The sequence below is a fragment of the Meleagris gallopavo genome, chromosome 4, assembly GCF_905368555.1.
Source record: "Meleagris gallopavo chromosome 4, MGAL_WU_HG_1.1, whole genome shotgun sequence".
Classification (NCBI taxonomy): Eukaryota; Metazoa; Chordata; class Aves; order Galliformes; family Phasianidae; genus Meleagris; species Meleagris gallopavo.
The window spans coordinates 2472559-2493749 of NC_139407.1; the positions used below are offsets into that span (position 1 = coordinate 2472559).

The 21191-nt window shown below is 39.0% G+C and overlaps 1 protein-coding gene across 8 annotated transcripts in view; it reads left to right on the forward strand.

Annotated features, from left to right (window-relative positions):
• Nucleotides 1-21191, forward strand: part of RAPGEF2 (Rap guanine nucleotide exchange factor 2) — a 174221-nt gene that overhangs the window by 50089 nt on the left and 102941 nt on the right. For all 8 annotated transcript variants that reach the window (XM_085222021.1, XM_085222027.1, XM_085222023.1 and 5 more), the window contains exons 2-3: nt 2714-2784; nt 7468-7524. In XM_085222021.1, the coding sequence (XP_085078147.1) occupies nt 2714-2784; nt 7468-7524 (128 nt within the window). The remainder of the gene's footprint in view (nt 1-2713; nt 2785-7467; nt 7525-21191) is intronic.

Below are 21191 nucleotides of genomic sequence, written 5' to 3' on the forward strand. Positions count from 1 at the left end.
GCTGTGTCCTCCTTGAAACAAAATCCTTTTCCTAGGAATTTTGAGTCTTCAGCTTTCTGCTGGTTTGTCAATGCTGTCAAAACTGAAAACATTCAGCCTAAGTTGGTATGTGTGAAGGTGAGGGGGCTTTGGGGAAGGCAGGTGGCAGGTGGGTAAGCTGGCTGTTATTTTGCCACTGTTTCAAGCATTCTGACTGTATTGGGATTTGACAAGGCTTAGTACGAATGTTTCAGAGGAACTCTTACGTTCCATTAACTCACTTTTAACTAAGAAGTTCAAACAACAGTTAAACATCCGTGTTTGCTAAGTAAGCAAAGCACAGCTTTCCAGAGATAAACAGAAAATGGAGGTGACGCACAGTGATACCTATTCAATATACTGATTCTTTTCAAATAGCTTTCCTTGTTAATGCTGCAAACTGAATGGGAGAGTAGAGGACCTACTGTTCGCGTGTGAAAATACAGCCAGTGCTCTTGGCTGGCTCTTCTGTGGGTTGTTTTGTTTTGTTTTCTTTTTAGTTAGGGGAACCTAGTGACTGGATTGATAGCGGAATCAGCTACTGAAGTGTCAGTGAACAGTCGTGGTGCTAGAGGGAGCTGTTTGCTGTCGAACACCCTCTGGAGAGAGACTGCAGCACTTGTGAGGAGCAGCTGATCTGGCACTGCTGCACATCAGCTGCAGTGCGATCATGCCAGAGTGCTTTGACGAGAAAGCAAGATGTCTGTGGACCCTTTTGACCACGTGCTTCCACTTGAGATCTGTGGATTCCCTGAAGTCAGAGTCTCTAGTGGTTCTTCAGTTAGTCTATGAACCGTTCCCTGCATATTAAATCCATGCCACTTGAGGGAAACCACGGTGCTAGCCCTGATGGCAGAGGGTTGGAGAAGAACTCCTGTGCCTGCCCGTTGCTGCTGAAAATGTCAGGCAGTTCAGAATTAAAGCCTTCTGACCAGGCTCTTGCCCATGGTGATGGGTTATGTGGAGATGTGATCTCCTCTCAGGCTCCTCTCAGCCTGCAGTGAGCGCAGGCCCCCAAAGGAACCTCTGCTTCACCCCAAGCCTGTCTGCAAGTGAGCAGCAGGCATGAGCTTTTACATCCTTTCATTAGTATAAAAAGAAAAAGAAAAAAAAAATCCTTGTGACTGCTATATTTTGTTCTCAAAGCTGTATGTGCAAGGTCCCTCCGTTCCAACCCATAGTGTTTTTTTGTTGTTGATGCATCATCTGCTCCTCACAGGAGGACCAAAGCCCGCAAGGAACAGAAGGATCAGAACAGCAGAATTTTGACTTGGCTTACTTGTGTGTTTCTTCCACTTTGTCAAACTATTCACTTTTTTTTTTCAGTGTGTGTGTGTGGGAGGAAAGACTTTCTTTTAGATACATTTATTTAGTCTCAAGCACTCGCTGCACCTCCTCACATCTTTTCTGATCAGTAGTGCGATTTAAGTACAATTACACTTGTGCAATAATATATTGAATTAGAACAACTTGGGGGAGTTGGACTAGATATCTCTGGAGGTCTCTTCCAACCCCTACATTCTGTGATTCTGTGATCATTGTAACTTTCCTCACTTTAACTTCTCTTTGAGGCGTCAGCACTAAAGTCTCTCTCCAGTTACCACCTCTCTCCAAACACCATACTCTTTCATTACATCTATAAACTGTATTTCACATTCAATTTTAAATAAAGTTTTCCAATTTTTCCAGCACTTTCCCATTTCCCTAATTTTTTTTTTTTAAGTTAATAGCTTTAATAGGTTCTATTACTGGGAAACATAATCTGACAGTGAGTTATGATGGCATTGGTGTTAGCTCGTTCTCAGCTTTCTGTCTGCTTCAGATAGTGGCTTTGGGCCATATTATCTACAATGAATTGTAAATAACACGTTTCTTAGCCAACAAGTTAAAAAAAAAAAAAAAAAAAAAAGGATGGTGAAACTATCAAATCCACCAACTAAGGTTAAATTATCCTAGAGATGGAGTTGAACTGAAATTTTCTGAAGTGATGGGAAGGTGTAACATTAGCAGTGCTTTTAGACTGATGTTAGTGTTTCCATAGCTGTATCTTGGGAAGCTTCAGTCTTGGGTGTTGGTTTTTGTGCTACTTGTCAGAGGTCTGCGATGGTTATCTGTAGGTTGAATGTAAAATTTATCATATAATTGGCATTTTGTTTATAAGGGTTTTTTTCTTTTGTTGTTATCTCATGGCAGTAGTTTTCTGTTTGCTTCACCTTTTTCTCACGTAAGCTCACGGTTTAGTTTCCATTTGAAGATATTTTATAAACCTTTATTTACATCGGGTAATTTTGGCTCAGTGTTTTGTACCTTTTTTCCACTCCATATGGAAGGCCTATTTTTCCTATTGTATTCCTTTATGGAGTAAATGAAGGGTTTTGGATGCACAGCCATTGAGAAGCTGGACAGTTGCAAAGTAGCTCCATTGAACTCTGGACCAGGCTTGCTTACTGAGCAAAAGCATAAAGGTTTTCTGTCTTTGAATGTTATGATTGGGCATATTTTAATGCTTTCCTGTGCCAGTTTCCAAAGGGGAATCAAAGGTTTTCATGAAGCTTGCCCTTAGTTGCCTGTAAGCATGTTATTTCCAATATTCCCGTGGCCTGGAATGGGAGAGCTCTGGGTGAATTATAAAAGCAGTATTTTAACAGCTTGTACCAAATTGAGAATCCTAACTGTGTTTTTCATTTGCTTGTAGGATTTGGAGATTGTGTATTCGTATTTGCATGGAATGGAAGCCTTGTCTAATCTGAGAGAACATCAGCTAAGGTATGATGCTGTATAGATACTACTGTTTGTGTGTGGAGAAAAGGTTTACACAATCTTATAAGAATCTGCGTTTCTTACAGACGTGTTAATCTTCTATTAAAAGTATTTTTTATATAAAGCATAGAAATAATAATGTAAGCGTCTCTTGCACTTGACCTCGCATCAAAAAAGGGCCAAGAAGTTTGGTGCTGAAGAGGTTCTGCTGCCAACATTTTTATTATGCATATATTTTATTAAAACAGAATTTCATGCTTTATACGAAGGAGTTCATAACTTTTATCACTTTTTTTTTTACACAAGCTTTGAACTTTCATAGGAAGAGATCATCAAAGTTAAATGTTGTCAAGATAGTTACAGTTTTTCTACTTGAGAACGCTTTCAGCTAATTATAGATTTGTCTATGTTTTGAACTCTTCTGTCTGAAACTACTTCTGTCCTGGGTATGAGCCCAGCCCTGAACGCATTCAGAAGGGCCAATCAGAAATAATTTTGAACTGCTTCTGAGCATGGAGTGTTGTGCTACTCCCTCTTCTTTGCTCTCCACTGAATAATAAAAAGGTCTACTGAAATCCATTATGTCCTTCAGTCTCTAAATCTTATGTCATCTTGAGTGTCAGGACAGCCAAAAGTTTGGACTGGAGACATGTGCTCTACTTAGGTTGTTTTGTTGGCAGACTTGCTGCGGTGGTTATCCTTGTTTCTTTATGAGATTTCATACTGGAAAATTACCAATAGAGAAGCAAATAGAGGAGAGAGGTATGATAGTCTCGAAGGGTGTAAAGGGAGAGATACTGCAGAGTAAAGAGGCTAGTCTTCTCCCTGCTATGGAAAGAGTAAAACTGGGCTGAAGACAAGTGCAATTTGCCTGTTACCAGAAAAATGAATTTTCCTACTGTTCTAGGAATGGTTTTTAAACTTTATATCTTCTTGTATAATCTTCACTGTTACTTATTGAAAGGAAAGCATTTAACAATCTTTTTGTTTTTATTGAGGATTAAACGTAAAGTTGAATACTTTACAGTAAGGTATTGCATGAATGCCTGATGGCAAATGCAGCAATGTTATTTAGAAAATAAAAGTTTGATTAAAATGAGTATAAAAGATATTGCTTTCTTTGGCCATACAATTAAGTTTCTTCTAGAAAAAGCTATTAAACTCTCAAGAAAAGAAGTGAAGATTTGAAGTTATATGCCATAACTGTAGTAACAGGTTTTTTTACATTTAATCAATTTTATTTCATTATTTCTGAAATATTTAAGGTATTAAAATAACGCATATTCATGCACTAATAAAATAAATGGATGGCATGTTTATTAACTATACATGACTGTTGTGTACCATACCTTGCATTCCAAAGCTCGTTGCATATATTTATTCAATTTTTTTATTGTCTTAATGATTTCTTCGTGTAGGTGCTATTGTTTATATACCTGCGTGCTCCTTTTAGTTTATATATTTTTTACATTATGGTGTTGTTTTTCTTGTTTAAGCTTTGAGGCTGGAAGTAAATGCTTTACATGCAATGTACAGGTTCCAGTCTTGAACAGAAGTTGGTATATGGTCCATTTCTAGGATGTAATAATCACAAAAGCAGCTTGTTATTTGGGTTCTGTTTCAGTTTGTGCTTGCTTTTGTGCTGAACTTTTAGGCAAGTTGTGCTATGCAAATAATACTTAGTCATAAACTACTAATAAATGTAATTGGATTTGCCTCATAAAGCATTCTAATAAAGTAATAAAGACTTCCAGATAAACTTTATATTTTTAAAAGACTTGTTTATTTGATTTTAAGTCGTTGCTCCAGTTGTCTTCACACAAACATCTTACTACCAACTGAGGCTTTTAAGGGCGTTTGAGCAACATCAGTTTGCAGCTGGTAGATATTAAGAAAAAAAAAAAAAGGACCACCATATCTCCTGTATGTTCTATAAAGAAAGAGGTTAAATCACTGTATTGCATCATGAGGCTTGTCAGCTTTTGCCACACCTGAAGATGCTGAAGCAACTTTGATTAATGCTGTTGTAATTTCTGCTTTCCTCCTTCATCATTCTGTCAGAGTCTGCATTCCCAAGCCAGTGTTCTGTAATTGTGAGAAAATAGAAGTGGGATTTTCTTCCTCCCAATCTGCGTTTTGTCATGTGAATGTTGACTTCAAAGTAGGTGTGTAATTACTTCTACTTTGGAAGCGTTCCACAATCACATTCAGTAAAGTTTTTCATGTTTTGCTCTTATGTGCAAGTCTTTTAAAACATCAAGTTTTGCAGACCTGGAGTTGAAGTGATGTTAACTTGTTTATAGAGATCCAAGTGTTCACATGTGGTTGCATGGTGTGTTGATTTCTGCTTTTTGGCTTCCTGTGCCAAATGAGGTTCTTGCTTAGGAATGTGTGGAACTTGAGCTAGCTCTCCCAGCACAGTACATTCCTAGAAGAGAGTTTCTGTTTTTAGTTCCATACATGGCAAAGGCTGGAATCTCTGCAGATGTGGGACAAAAAACTTTTATAGCATCCTTTAAGATATGGCATTTGTTGCAGCTGTGGAATACCAGAGAAACTTGAGATGAATTAAAATACTGATATTAAATATAGCCTAAATATATATATTATATATATTTATGCTATTTTAATATATATATGTCATATATGTAGCTAAATATAGTGAATAGCTTGCTTATAGTTTTCTGATGATCTCATCTTGGATTTATTAAGTATATTCAGGAATTGGACTAGAACACACTTGAGTGAAAATTAAACACCAGCACTGACAAGATCTAAGTACATTTTTAAAATATTTGAGGAAATGGTCTAGGTTTTGATATTCTGCAACTGTAGCTTCTAATTATTTCAGTTTAGCACAAGAATTTAAGCACTTGTCTATCTTCTGCATTGCCATCATAATAGTGGTTCCAAAGGGCTGTGAAACTCAGAGAGCCAGCCATGAGCTTGCGTGACTTTGTCAAGAATGTACTTCCTTTCCCTCAAATTCACACGGGAACCAAACTTGCTTGTTAAAGGGATTCTGTTTCCTGTAACTCCTACTCCTGAATGGCTTGTTGCCCACAATCTTTTCAGACCAGTAGTTAGTATGTTCCTTAAGCAGTATTCTCATTTTAAAATCTGATAGCTAGCAATGACTTTCCGTTTATTTTCTTCTGGTATCTTATTTCCACTAACCTCATGTCTGTTCTTCGTGTCCCTCTCAAAGCAGAGGACCCAAGATAGAATGCGATGGACACAGTGGTGGAAGCAGACAGTAGCAATTTGGGGTCTGTATGGTCTCAGCAAGACTTCATTCTAGGGTGGGAACTGGTGTTTGAGAAAGAGGAAGCCCTATGGTTTGGAAGCTTCTTGCTGAGCAAGGAAGACAGAAGTTATTTTCTTTAGCAGAAATTTGTATACAGTACATAAGACTTGGAAACAGTTCATGCACTGTTTATAAATAAGTTATCAGAGATCTCTGGGTGAAGGGTCATAAGAATAAAACTCCGAGCAAACAGAATTAAGTTCCCAATTCTTTTTTACGAGAAGTCTGAATGTCAAGGCCTGCCAAAGCCTGCCATTTATGGACAGAAAAAGCATTACTAGTGAGCAGGTCTAACGAGTAAAATCTTGAAAGAGAGAGGATGAAGATGACTTCTAATAATCTACTACTGGCTGTTGAAATGAAGAAATTGAGAAGCTATGAGAAACGATAACAAGGAGTTTTCAAATGTCACACCAAACCCAGAGCAACTCTTCAAAGCCTCAGGTCAACTCCTTTGAGACTTTCTTGCCTGAACAAGAAGCCATGAGCTGTGAGTAGTAGCTGGTCATTGGTACGCTGAGGTTCTTAAGGAATGAGAATTTCTTCCCTAAATCTAAATATAGTCCCTCATTTGAATATTCACATGAGCCTCTTAAGCAAATCTCTATATGATGTGATCTGTCAAAGTGCCTGGGTGTTTGTAGTTTATTTCAGTGCCCAGGATGTTCAAGGGAGGTGGTGGGTTTTATTCCTTGCCACCTGCAATGATTTGCTGAGCCCGTTTCCTCCAGGCAATGGACAGAAATGGAATATTCATTTCCATTATATTCATTTCCATCCCTCCCCCCTCCGCTAAGTTAACATTGTGTTTCCTAATATGTGTTAAATTCTGTTACGGTTGCTGTCTGTTCATTCTGCCTGAGAAATGTGGTAGAAGTGTTTTAATCCTCCTTTCTAGACTAGGGAATTTTCCTGCAGGAAGTTCTCTTCGTCTTGAGCCCTCTGGGATTTCAGTATTAAAATCTCCTGGTAATTTTTAAGTGAAGTTGTTGCTGAATTCAGCAAAATGATATACCATGGCATCTGTGAGTGTTACGTACTGCAAATTTCTACCAACTACTAAAATTCTGAATTGCTTCTTCATAAAGCAACTTACTTTTATCAAATAACCTTACAGAACGAGATCACCATCGTTGTACAGATTTTTTTTTCATGGCAGCAATTGTGTCACGTCCTAAGTTAGATCTGTTTTTGGATAAACTAATAACTTTAATGGATAGTCTTAATAACAACCTACTTTCCTGAATTAAAAATCGTCTTAACTTTAAATTGATGGTTAGTAAGAGCTGGAGGCAAATGTGAAAATGCTGGCTGAGTTCAGGAAGTGAAGTCCTGTGATGCTGATATAAATTGTAATTAAAAATGACTTCTTTCTCTTTCAGACTGATGTGTGAAACTGTTCGATATGAAAGGCATGAAGCAAATGAAGTTCTGTACTAGTAAGTGTTTCTTCTTCCTTTCACATGATGTTAGTTCTAATTATATTCTGTATGATTAGATATATTAACATTCTACATTCATTCTAGAGTGCTTTAAGGACAGTGTTTAATGCCAGCTCCCTCACCCAGAGTAGAGTCTGTAAACATAAATAGGCCACTTCATTTTGATCAAACAGTTTAGTAATTTACTTGTAACTGGGGGAGAGCTAATACTGACTCTTGCTTGTTTAAATTTTATATTACATTAATTTTTGTAACCAGTGAGATAATATAGAATTAAGGGATCTGGGATGCTATTTTATGAGAGTAAGATGTCATTTTGTTTCACATCAATTCTGTTGAAGTAGTAGCGACTAGCTGCTTGTGCCAGAGATGCCAAATCAATAAATCTAACGTGGTTTATAATTAGCAGGGATGTGATCTAATGTCATATCAGATTTACAGTATGTATCTGAGAGCTGTAGTTTCATTATTCACACAAGCAGCTTACTGAAACAATTTTATCAGATTTTGACTCAACGTAGCTAATCTAGGCTCTAAATGGAGATTTGCTGGGTTGTCTGATATCCTCTGAACGTTCGTGCAGGCAAAGAAATGTACCTGCATGCCTTCTTTTATGCATATGTATTTTTTCCTACGTTGACCACTGTGAAGTAAAGTTGATTGAACAAGTTTCAATGCTGAGCCGTAGCTGTTCTGCAAGGTTGAACTAATGTCAACTGAAACACATTAATTGGTTATGTATGGAAAGTGCTCAAGGTCAGAATCCATTGGTGGGTAAATTATTCTGTAATCAGACCAATATAATCTTTGTAATTAATTTTACAAATGAATTTGGTAGAGACTGTTGTACTGGTTGCTTTGTCCTTGTGTAGGCAGTTGGGTTTTGTCTGTTACGTGTTGTGAAGTGTTCAGAGTCAATGTCTTGGCTAATTCTAACTGCTGGTTTAAATTTGAATTATACAATTAGGGCTGCTACTTACATCAAAGCAGGCAAAAGTAACAAGGAAATACGTGTCTAAGAAAATATAATCTGCAAACAAAAAACTATGAAACCTGGGATAACTTGAAGTGGATTTTGCCATTCTTTTGCACTGATTTACCTTGTCACTGCTTTTGTGTGACTTCACTTTGGTTGTTTTTTTTTTTTTTTTTCCTGTCATTCCTATTTACTCACTTCTTGACATTTGTTTGCCCATGATTTATTCAGTAGATTTAATTGGCAGTTTTGCAGTTTCTGGGTTTAGATGCTTATATGAAGTATGCTTTCTCTCTAGCATTTAACATCACTGATTTTTTGTTTAACGGTCTAAACCTGTTAGATAAGACTGAAAGATTTTACCAAAATTCTTCAGTATTTTGAAGCTGTGTGTGTATTTATGGACACTTGTACAAGTGTGTGTGTGTATATCTTGTGTCATCTGAGTTGTTCTGTATTTTATTCTAATGGGCAATTTGAGATCTATTTAGTGGGGAAAATAACTTGGAACTTGCAATCAAATTTCAATATATTTTTTAGCATAATAAACGTGGAGAAATATGTTTTTGCTTCATAAATTCAACATATACACAGGGAGATACAGTCTTCTAAGCAGAAATCCAATTTCATAATGTACACATTTGAAGAATTAGAGTAGTGCAGGAGGTGAGCAATGTGATATGGTAGATGTTAGAGTCAGTGCACTTGGTTATAAGCTCTAGGAAATGGACACACAACCTGGTCATTTGCATTGAACAGGACCAGAACTCTTTACTCAAAGTCTTATTTTGGTCCTGGAGGCTAAGTTTGTTGTTGTTTTTGCTTTCCTTGATTAAATTTGAAATCTGATAGCATTTTTTTTTCCAGCAATATGATTTGCATTAAAATTTGAAATTGGGTGCTAATCTTCTGCATTCATTACAAAAATCTATTAAAATAGCTGTAATTGTTGCAGCTGTTAATTGACCTGTGTGTGTGACCTCCCTGAGGCACAGCTTAATATCTCAGCAAGAAGAAGCTGAAGCCTTATCCCTAAGTGCTAACAATAAAACTAATGCTGTTCCTCCATTTATTTGATGAAATTTCAATCACTGTTGAAACGGTTTGTGTTGTCAGCTGCATTTGTAGAAAGGTAAGTTTGTTTTGCATATATGCAATGCTGAAAATGATTATCCACTTTCAGTATAAATACAGTTAACTTTTTATCCTCCTCTTTTTTTTTTCTCTCTCTCTTTTTTTAAATGGCCAAAAGGATAAAACAAAGCACATTGTTTAAAATTGGCTTATCTGCAGTTACTTTACTATCAGTGGGAGTGCATGGTAGTGACAAATTCTCAAACCCTACGGCCATATCACTGTTTAAATGGAAACTGGGTTATTAAAAGTGGCAGTTCAGCTCGACTTATTCTCCATTTGCCAGTCATTCTCCTACTTGTGTTTGATTGGAAGTTAACAATAAAAGGACTTAATACCTTCAAGGCAAAATTTCAGAATTGAGATTTCACTTGACACTCATACCTGACTTTCTTACCTGCTTTCTTTATTCAAATCTACCTAAAGATCCATTTAAAAAAATATTTAGTTTGGCCACCTCACACATTCCGTGTAGTTGAAGAAAAAAGTTGTTTCAAAGCTGCCTAGTAGTCACACCTGTCATTTCCTTAAGTAAGATTCTAATTATTATTCTGTTTGGAAACCAAGATTTTAGCAGATTCATGATGATATTTATACCTCTTGACAGTTAAACACATTTTTGGGGGGTTAAAATTGAAATGTTTGCTATGGTGATAGAGAAGAATCTTTGGCAATAAGTGTTTTGCATGTGAGCTTTTAGTGAATATGCTTCTAGTAGGATAAGCAGCATTTTTTTCTCTCTCGTTAGTCATACAGTGGCTGGATTTGGTTGTCAGTTGTGCTGCTCAGTATTTCTGTATGTATTTGGCAGTATTTCATGTGCTTGAGCATCCTCACAAGTCCTGCATGACAACTGTCTTGTTCCTGCAGTTTCATGCTATAATTAAAAATCACGACCATTTGAAAAATAGCTTGCAATAAGCTTCTGTTTTAGGTGAAACAAAATCATGGCCATACCTAAAGATATTGTTTTGAAACGTGCAAAATTTTCTGGTATATATTGCAGGAGGACGGCACTGACTGTATGAATGCTATAGCATGGATGCTCTTTATCTAGACGAGTGGTGTTTGGCTTACTCCTTCCATAAGAAAGACTTGTATGTCTTTAAGCTTCACTTATTTTCTTCCCTAAAGATGACTGGCAAAAAAAAAAAACATTTAAGTTCTGATGACCTGAAGCCACTCAGTAATAAAACCCTCCGTGTTTCTGAATTGCCATGCTGTAGTACAGCTTGTTTTTGTGCTCTTAGCAAGCAGAGCATCCTCAGCACAGCTCAGGCACAGCACACACACGTATGAGGGAGGATTTGGTGCCTGGGTATGTTCTAGGCAAACTGCTAACCTGCAGTTTTCTTTGCAGCTGTAGGTCTATGCAATTATGGCACCAATGCTCAAGGTCATTTGAGGAACGGATCTGTGAGGATTCTTAAAGGTTCCCAGTCTTCCAGTCCTACAAAAAAACTTGATGATGAGCCAAAAAAATGCCCAAGTGACTGCACAACTACTACGAGCCTAGCTTAACTGTGCAAAATAAAGTATGGAAAGATGAGCTAAAAGCTTGTTCTTTAGCTACTGGTACGTTGTCTTTAATTAGAACAGCTCAGTGGAGAGCACCTCACTGAAATTCTGTTGACACATCCGATTGCGTTAGAGAGGTGTGCCGGGGATCGATGTTAGCCTCATGGCTTTGCATAGCCAGTTCTGAACTTGTGTTAATGTTTGACCTGTTTTTGAGCCTAAACTAAGGTTTTTGAAGAGACTTAAAATTTCAGCTTCCATACTGTATGTTTTACTAAAGGCTATTGAGTTTTTGTTTTTGCTGAACTATTGAGATTAAGATCCTTGATTTTTTATTATTATTATTATTATTTTTTAATATTACAAACATAAAATTCAAAAGAAGGGTTATCTGGCTAGAATAACCACAAAATGTTTTGGGTGCAAGACCATACTATTTCACTACCACTGCCATCATTTTCCTTATGATGTAAGAGACTATAACTTTTTTGTACTGAGTTTCTCTTCTCTGATATCAAGGGCTAATTCACTGTACGAGTTTGGCACCAAGACTGCAGTGAGAATACACCAATTAAATAGCATAAATACACAGTTGCTTCAAGTATTTAGTGGCTGCCTGTTTAATCAGCTAACTCTATGAAACTGGCACTCGCTAATGATGCTACAATAATATCTGGTTTGACTGAATTTTGTTTCGTTTTACTGATGGCCTATTAAAAAGAAAATTACAAATAAATGAAATATTCTAAAGAAAATCACGCTCCCCATTGTTTGTTTTCATATACACTGAGGAGTTGTTTCCTGTTGCTGAATGCTTCGTTTATTCTTTCATTCCCACTCCAGCTACCATGAGAAAAGAATCCAGTTTTCATCTAGTGCCCATTAATAAAACATTTTATATGAGTTGAAATATTCACTTTAAGATGCCTATTCAGTGAAAATGAGCTCTAATTTGAGTTAACAGTTATGTCTCTGGATGTTTTGCCTTTTTTCTAATGTTTAAAGATAGGCAGTAAGACTAAACGTAGCTATAATATGTTCATTTTTTTTTAAAAAAGTATAGTTAGAAATGGATCAGTGGAACTGATGCGTTCAGTACCAGAGCTGTTTTACTTCTGTATTTGGGATATACCTCTTAATGTCATTAAGCATATCTAAAATAACGTGATGGATAGCTGGTAACTCTTGAGCTAGCTTATTAAGGAAGGTTATAGACAGTGCTGACAGTGAGTAAATGATTTTCTGATTATCTTGAGTATTGCAAGGAAAAAGTGGGCAGGTCCTATGGGCAGGAGATGTTTAACAGTCTACCTGAAGACATGTTTGATGTCCCAAACCACTCCAGGGCCAATGTCTAATGGCAGCAGCACTTATTAAATTAAACAAATGCTTCACTACATACAGGTTTCAGCACACAGACAATAGTCCAAATGAGCAAAGAGAAACAGACGGAGTAATCTGCTGAAACAATATCCTATGGAGCATAAGCCTGCAGAACAATGTTCTTCCTAATTCCTTCTTGTGTAGCACTTAAATGCCTGAAGGAGGTCCCAGTTCTGACAAGTCAAATTTCCTTTGTTCCACAAGTGGGTACTTGAGAGTATGAGCAGCATCTCTTCTGAATTACTGTATGTACATTCTGAAATACATTCAGCTTTCATACTGAGTATGAAATCATAAAAATATGATCTGCTAGTTCCATCTTGGTTTGAGATATCATTTCTTTTATCAAAACAACTATATCAATCATAGCTCTAGGAGTACTGCCGTACACTGTTTAAATACAAGTCTTGAATCCTCTAGTGGTTTAAATTTTAATGATCCATAAAGAGAATAATTCAAAGTAGATCTTAGACATCAAGGAAATGATCTTACCGATTTCATGGTGGTTTGTTTTTTTTGTTTGTTTGTTTTTTTGTGTGTGTATGAAGAAAAAGACAGAACCATTCTTGTGAATTCTTCTGAATTAGAAAATAATTTTGGGTGCTGCTGTTTGATTTAGTGGTCCTTCTTGTGTTGCTGGTTCCTCAGCTGAATATCTGGTGTTGAAGGAAGAACACATGTTCTGGTGCTCAGGATAAGGGCATGCTGTAAAAAGGAATGAAAGTGGTAGTTGTATGGAATCAGTTTCCATGCTTGCTTATACTGAAAACTGCTTACCTTTTCTTGCTGTTTTAGCTGAGGACTGTGATGTAGTCAAAGCAGAAAAGACTTATGTTTATTTACCACATACTTTCAAGTCCAGATGCTGAACATTACCAAGGAAGTTGCCTCTTGACGGAATTGAAGTATGTGTGACATCACTAAAGACCTACAAGATCTTGCCACTATACATCTGTATGACATTCACAGTCCTAGTGAAACCATGTATGCAAGTAGGCATAAACTGAATGTGATCTGTTACAGAGCTTCTGGCGTGCTCCATCGCATCTTGAGGAGACTAAATGGATTGCTATGGCCCCAAAATATTTAGCTGTTACTAAAGAACTTTTGAAGAATCACACATCAAGTTTTGTGAAGGTAGTGAAGGATTTACTAGAAAGATTGTGGCTATTGGTATTAAGTCTTTCAGCAGCTTGAGTTGAATCTTCATTTTACACGAGTGCTTTGGAATGTTTTTCAGCATATTGTCATCAGAAAAGCTGACAGTTAACATTGGAAGAACTCTTCTGTTTAGAATCATGTCCTTTAGAATCACTACACGTGGAGCATGTACTTTTTGTGCATGCCTATTTTTATATCCTGTTAACGTTGATCCAGGTTTGTAGTTTCAAACCTGGTGTACAAGTAGTTCAGATCATTTTTAATAAAAATAAGTACAATTAGGAAAAAACCTTCATTGCTGAGGAGTAGCTAGTTGGGAGTCTGGGAAATAAGCTGCAGTTTCAAGTAGAATAAGTACATGACAGCATGAAGGACTTGTAACAAGTGCTAGAGGCTGAAAGAGCCTATGAATTTTTTGGAGATAAACACTATGGTGTATTATAAGCACTTCTTAAACTTGGAGTACCTCTGATGTCTCAAACAACAGCCGTATACTAGAAAAATGTGAAGACAAAGTCTTAAAATACTTCCCAACCTCACCAGTGGTGTGAGCATTTTGAGGCCTTCAAAGACCTCAGTAGTTGTGTACCTGAAGTGTTGAAACAGAGCAGTTTGAGTAACAACTGTGAATTTACATGGCAGTATCTGTCACTGTGATAGCTGATAAGTGCTGTTTGGCTTCAGACTGTAGTTGCACGAAAAGGAATACGTCAAGGAAGCTGAGGAGGGAAATGTAATGGAAAAATATTACAAACCAGTCTCTGGATTTCCTTTTCTAGCTCCTGAATTCCTGTAAATAACGCTCCTTTTCATTCTGGGAAATGAAATATCCATTCCTCAGGAAATCCTCTGCTCTCACAAGGACTGTGATATTAAAGTTGAGTTTAAACTTGATGATCCATGTGGGTCTCTTCCAACTTGGTATATTCAATGATTTTATGATTCTGTGATTCTATGATTTAAATTTTCTACGACTAACTTAAGTAGGGACTAGGAATGAACTCTTCAGATTGGCAACTATTTTCTTATTGGCTTTGTTTTGTACCGTTTTCAGGTTACTGCTAGGTTTTGAGGATTCTAAAAACTGTATTGGTATATCATAGAATTTAGAATTGTAGAATCATAGAATTGCTTAGGTTGAAAAAGAACTTAAAGATTATCTAGTCCAACTTAACCATACTACCCTAACTCTAACAACACTTCACTAAATCACGTAACTGAGCATCGCATCCAAATGTATATTAAACACATCCAGGGATGGTGACTCAACCACCTCTTTCTGTAAAGAAGGCTTTCCTGATTTCCAACCTAAACTCACCCTGGCGCAAGTTGAGGCCATTTCCCCTCATCTTGTCACCAGTGAGAAGGGACCAAGCCTGCTCTTGCTGCAGTCACTTTTCAGGTATTTGAAGAGAGCAATAAGGTCTCCCCTCAGCCTCCTCTTCCCCAGACTAAACAGCCCCAGTTCCTTCAGTCTCTCCTCATAGACTATATTCTCCAAACCCTTCACCAGCCTTGTTGCCCTTCTCTGGACCTGTTCCAGCACAGGCCTCACCAGTGCTGAGTCCAGGGGCAGGATGACTTCTCTGGTCCTGCTCACCACTCCATTCCTGTTACAAGCCAGGATGCCATTGGCCTTCTTGGCCACCTGGGCACACTGCTGGCTCATATTCAGCCACTGTCCATCAGTACACCAAGGTCCCTTTCCATCAGACAGCTTTTCAGCCACTCCTTCCCAAGCCTGTAGAGTCTTCTAGGGTTGTTGTGACCAAAATGCAGGACCCGACACTTGGCCCTATTGAAACTCATGTAGTTTTATTCATCCTATCGATCCAGTCTATCCAGGTCCCTCTGTAGTGCCTTTCTTCACTCTGGCAAATCAATACTCCCTCCCAACTTGGTGCCGTCTGCAGACTTACTGAGCATACACTCAATTCCCTCATCAAGATCGTTAATGAAGATGTTAAATAGAAGCAGCCCCAGTACCGAGCCCTGGGGACACCACTTGTGACTGGCTGCCAACTGGATTTAACTCCACTGACCACAGCTCTTTGGGACCGGCCATCCAGCCAGTGTTTCACCCAGTAAAGCTTACGCCCATCCAAACTGTGGGCAGCCAGCTTCTCCATGAGGATGCTGTGGGGGACAGTGTCAAAGGCTTTACTGAAGTACAGGTAGACCACATCTACAGCCTTACTTCATCCACTAAGTGGGTCACCTTGTCATAGAATGAAATCAGGTTTGTCAAACAGGATCTACCATTTGTAAACCCGTGTTGACTGAGCCTGATCCCCTGGTTGACCTTTAATTGGTCCATGATGGCTCCTGAGATTATCCATTCCACAACCTTCCCTGGCACCGAGGTGAGACTGATAGGTCTGTAGCTACCAGGATCATCTTTCCAGCCTTTTTGAAGATGGGCATCACATTTGCCAGTCTCCAGTCCACCAGGACATCCCCGGTTAGCCAGGACTGTTGAGGAATGATGGAGAGTGCTTGGCAACCACATCCACCAAGTCCTTCAGCACTCTAGGGTGCAATCCATCTGGCCCCATAGACTTGTGAGTGTCCAGTTTTTGAAGAAAGAACATTATGTTTTGGTAGCTGAATCCTTTTGTTGTCTTCACAGAAGAAAAGTCTTCTAGTAGATGATTTGCTCTTGAGTTTTAGACTTCCCTCCGCACTGCCTTTTTGGTGCTTTCAGTGGTTGTAGATGCGTGAGCAGTAGAATAGTCCTACTGTGCAACTGGTAACACAAGTGATAATTCTAGTGTGACTGGGATGGTGCCCATAGCTCTGGTGATTCTGTAAATCTTGGATGGGACTCCCCGATGTCTCACTGGGGGTTCTTGTTGACTTTTAAAAAAGCCAGGACAGAATGACTGTGCATTAATTTTGTCATCTTGTTGCCCCTTGGGATTTGAATTTCGGGTTGGTTTTGTTCTGATTCCCTACAAATTGCTTGTACCATCTTTTCCTTATAGTTCCCCCTGTAGTTGCTTGTAGGCAGAAAAATCCTGAGAGATGTAGGACACGTTGTTAATCAAGTGTAGTACAGAAAACATGGAGAATTGATTGAAAGCCACCTTCGGTTTGAGTAGAGTTTTGTAAAGCACAGGATTTTCAAAATGAAAAAAAGTGCATTGTTTGTATAATAGCACTCTTTAGCAAAAGAGTTTGCTTCCTAAATAGCTTCGTTAAGGTTTAATTCTAAACAAATGAAAGTATAACAAAGGGTGAGGAGCAGAAGAGTTAAATATATTTTCATATAAAAGGAATAGGTCAGTATTTCACTAGTCTGCACTTTACTTTGGAAGGAAATGTGGTTCCTTCCTTTGGAAGGAAACTGTGGTAACCTTCCCCAATTGTGATACAGGAATATTGAAGAGACGTGTTTATTTGGATAACAAAGGAGTATATTTTGTTTTACACAGTGTGATAGAAGTGTCTTAGGAGAACTTTGAGGTTCTCAAACGTTACTGTGAAAATAGTTACTAAAGTACAGATAAAGTACAGTACAAAAGGAAAACAAAACCAGACAGGTAGTAAAAATTAAACTTGAACAATCTTATCCCTCTCAGCTGTCTATAAAAAGATCACAGCAGTGACATTTTTTTTTCTTTTTTTGTAAGACTACACATTTATACTTAGTTATACCGCTAATTTTTAGGAAAAGGAGGTGAAAAATCCAACCAGCAACAATTTCAGCGATAATATCAACACTGCATTATGACTGGGAAAATTGTCATGGAAATCCTCACAGAGTTGCATCCCAACAACTTGGTCAATCAGTTTAACAAATCAGTCTGACAGCTGTTGCTGAAAATGACTATTTTTCAGCTGCTTTCAACCATGCTTATTATTGCAGATTGTTAGTATTTAGAATATCTATTAAAAATGGCAGCACCACAGCAGACTTGCACTTAGCTATTTATCTGCCAACTTAGAACTTCTGTGAGTGAATGTATGTTTGAAGGTGTGACTTAACTGAGATGCATGTTCATGCTTTTGAGAATGACTGTCTCTTTGGAGTGGTGGTTTTCTCTGCATTAATCTGGTCATCTTTGTGCAATATTGATTTTTTTAGACTGATGTGCTTGGTGGCAAGACACTTGAATTCAGCAACAAAACACTGCCTTCCAGAGAGCTTTCATGGTTTTTTTTTTTTTAAATAAATTAAGTGGTTGGCTATGAATTGATATTGAACAAGGTACTGCTACACTGGAGCCAATTATCTTCTATGACTTGCTATGATACTTGCATACTTTGCAGGATTAGATAATTAGCGTAGTTTACATTGCATTTCATGATTGAATCTCATATTTAACTTCGTTTAGGAGTAGTTCATAGAAGTTGGCACCTGAGTTGTCTTACCTGCTTATTTTTGACTGGCCTGTGGAACAGGCTTTTAATGTTTGATAAATCTTCTGCATCGAATGAATGAATACAACTATATGCTATTTAGGAACTTGTGGACAAACCCAGGGTGGAATATGTAGTTGTGTTCTAGGGAGGTTCATGAGTGCTATGCACAAGGTGTGTAGAGGAGGACTGGTGTAGCTTCAGTTGCCAAAAGCTTCCAAAGTTGATTATGCTTGCAGTCATTTCTTATGGTACCATGGAGCTGATAGTTTTCTCTAGTGAGCTTATGCGTGCTTGTATTTTCAACATCAACAGTAACTACTTAATATAAAAAAAAAAAATCTACCTCCAGCATTTGCTTAATGTTCTCAAATTCTTGTATTTAGGTTAACCCTTAACACTAAGTTGGAGGTTATCAAGAGTGGTGAAGGTACATGGGTTACATTGGTGATGTTAGTTGTCTTAGGAGCTAAACTCTCTGAGCTATGAGTACTTGCACACTTGAAAATTATAATGTCATTCCCTGGTATGTAACTGCAGTTATATCTAACTGAATCTTGGCCACAAGACATCAGAATTCAGCTATATCTAAAGCAAGCGTAGGTGAAAAGTAGAGCAAGAAAGAGGAGATGAGTTTAACTGCAGTTAAGATTGACACTATTTTGCTTCACTTTAGAGTAGCACAAAAACTGTAGAAAATGTCCACAGAAATTTTGCCGTATACCCGTGTTCAGTTTAGCGATCAGATGATAGAAAAGGAAACACAGGCGTCAACATCTTGAAACATTAATCCTATTTTTAAAAAAAGGAAAAAGGAAGACCTGGGGAACTACAGGCTGGTGACCCTCACGTCTGTGCCTGGGAAGATCATGGAACAGATCCTCTTAGAAGCTATGTTAAGGCACATACAAGATAAAGAGGTGATCTGAGACAGCCAGCATGGCTTCACCAAGGGCAGATCTTGCCTGACCAATCTGGTGGCCTTCTGTGATGGAGTGACAGCTTCGGTGGATGGGGGAAGGGCGTGGATGTCATCTACCTGGCCTCTACAAGGCCTTTGGCATGGTCCCTCACCGTATCCTACTCTCTAAACTGGAGAGGTGTGGATTTGAAGGATGGACTGTTGGATGGATTAGGAATCGGTTGGCTGGATGCAGCCAAAGGGCTGTGATCAATGGCTCTATGTCAGGGTGCAGGCCGGTCACAAGTGGTGTCCCTCAGGGGTCGGTCTTGGGACCGGTGCTCTTCAACATCTTCATCAGTGACAGATGATGGCATGGAGTGCACCCTCAGCAAGTTTGCAGGTGACACCAAGCTGAGCGGTGCAGTCGATACATTGGAGGGAAGGGAAACCATCCAGAGGGACCTGGACAGGCTGGAGAAGTGGGCCCATGTGAACCTAATGAGGTTCAACAAGGCCAAGTGCAGGGTGCTGCACTGGGGTCAGGGCAATCCAGGTATTTCTACAGACTGGGGGAAGATCTCCTTGAGAGCAGCCCTGCGGAGAAGGACTTGGGGGTCCTGGTGGACGAGAAGCTGGACATGAGCCAGCAGTGTGCGCTTGCAGCCCGGAAGGCCAACTGTGTTCTGGGCTGCATTAAAAAAGGGGAGGCCAGCAGGGAGAGGGAGGTGATTGTCCCCCTCTACTCGGCTCTTGTGAGGCCCCATCTGCAGCACTGCGTCCAGGCCTGGGGCCCCCAGCACAGGAAGGACGTGGAGCTCTTGGAGCGGGTCCAGAGGAGGGCACTGAGATGATCAGAGGGCTGGAGCAGCTCTGCTGTGAGGAAAGGTTGAGGGAACTGGGATTGTTCAGCTTGGAGAAGAGAAGGCTCCGGGGAGACCTCATTGTGGCCTTTTAGTGCTTGAAGGGAGCGTATAAACAGGAGGGGAACAGCTGTTTACAGGGGTAGATGGTGATAAGACAAGGGGGAAATGGTTTTAAACTGAGACAGAGGGAGTTTAGGTTGGATATTAGGAGGAAGTTTTTCACGCAGAGGGTGGTGATGCACTGGAACAGGTTGCCCAAGGAGGCTGTGGATGCCCCATCCCTGGAGGCATTCAAGGCCAGGCTGGATGTGGCTCTGGGCAGCCTGGTCTGCTGGTTGGCGACCCTGTACATAGCAGTTGAAACTAGATGATCTTTGTCGTCCTTTTGAACCCAGGCCATTCTATGATTCTGTGATCTTAGTCAGTTCCGAAGTTTTTGATCGTAGATAACATCCTCAATTTCTACTGTTAATTCTTCACATTTCTGATGCTTGTCCTTTTTCTTGAGGGTGTATTACACAGTGTAAAATAAGAACAAAACAATTTCCTAAATTGTATAGTTCGGTGTTTTGATCTCAGATCTTTTAGGCCAGCTCCCTCTCTCTCTACATAGCTTGCTCTGGACGTAATACCTCCTTTTTATTTGCTTGGAAAATGCAGCGGATAGAGCACAATAACACTATTTGATAGAGCAGATTCTTAGTGACAAAGCAGTATTTTTCAAGGCAGTCATCACCATTAGCTCTGGATTTTTCCCAGCACTGAACAAGAGTCTGTATGCCATGCTCGTAAAAAATGATACTGTTTGGTCTCTGAGCATTGGTGAATGTCAGTGGGTACAATTTTTTCCACATGGAGGAATTTGGTGAGACATCTTTGCTTCATGCACACTTCCCTCTCTGATGCCATTCTGTCAGACTGCCCTTCTGTTTTTATCTGTTACATGGCAACAGCTTGGAACGGGATATTGGTGAAAAGGTTCAACCTCAATTGCCATACCTCCAACATCTGCCTGTGTCATTGTGGGCTGATGTAATCAGAGCAGTCCTTGTAGCTTCATCTTTCCCTTTGAAGGAGTGCTGAGGAAATAGTACTCTTCTTTAAGAGACCCTGTCATGCAGGTGCTTTTTAAAATCTTGTTTCCTCAGATGAAAAACATGCTGCTAACTGCACATAACCTACTTAGATTTGAGGTTGGGTTTTAATACTATGCTGTCATCACTATTAAAGGATGTGGGCTGTTCTTGCTTGAAGTTAGAACTAATTGTTGCTAAAGACTTGAGACATAATTTTTAAAAATGAAGGTGCTGTGGATTAATTAAGTAATCTGCATCTCTTGGGGTGTCAGTGGAGACATGGTTTT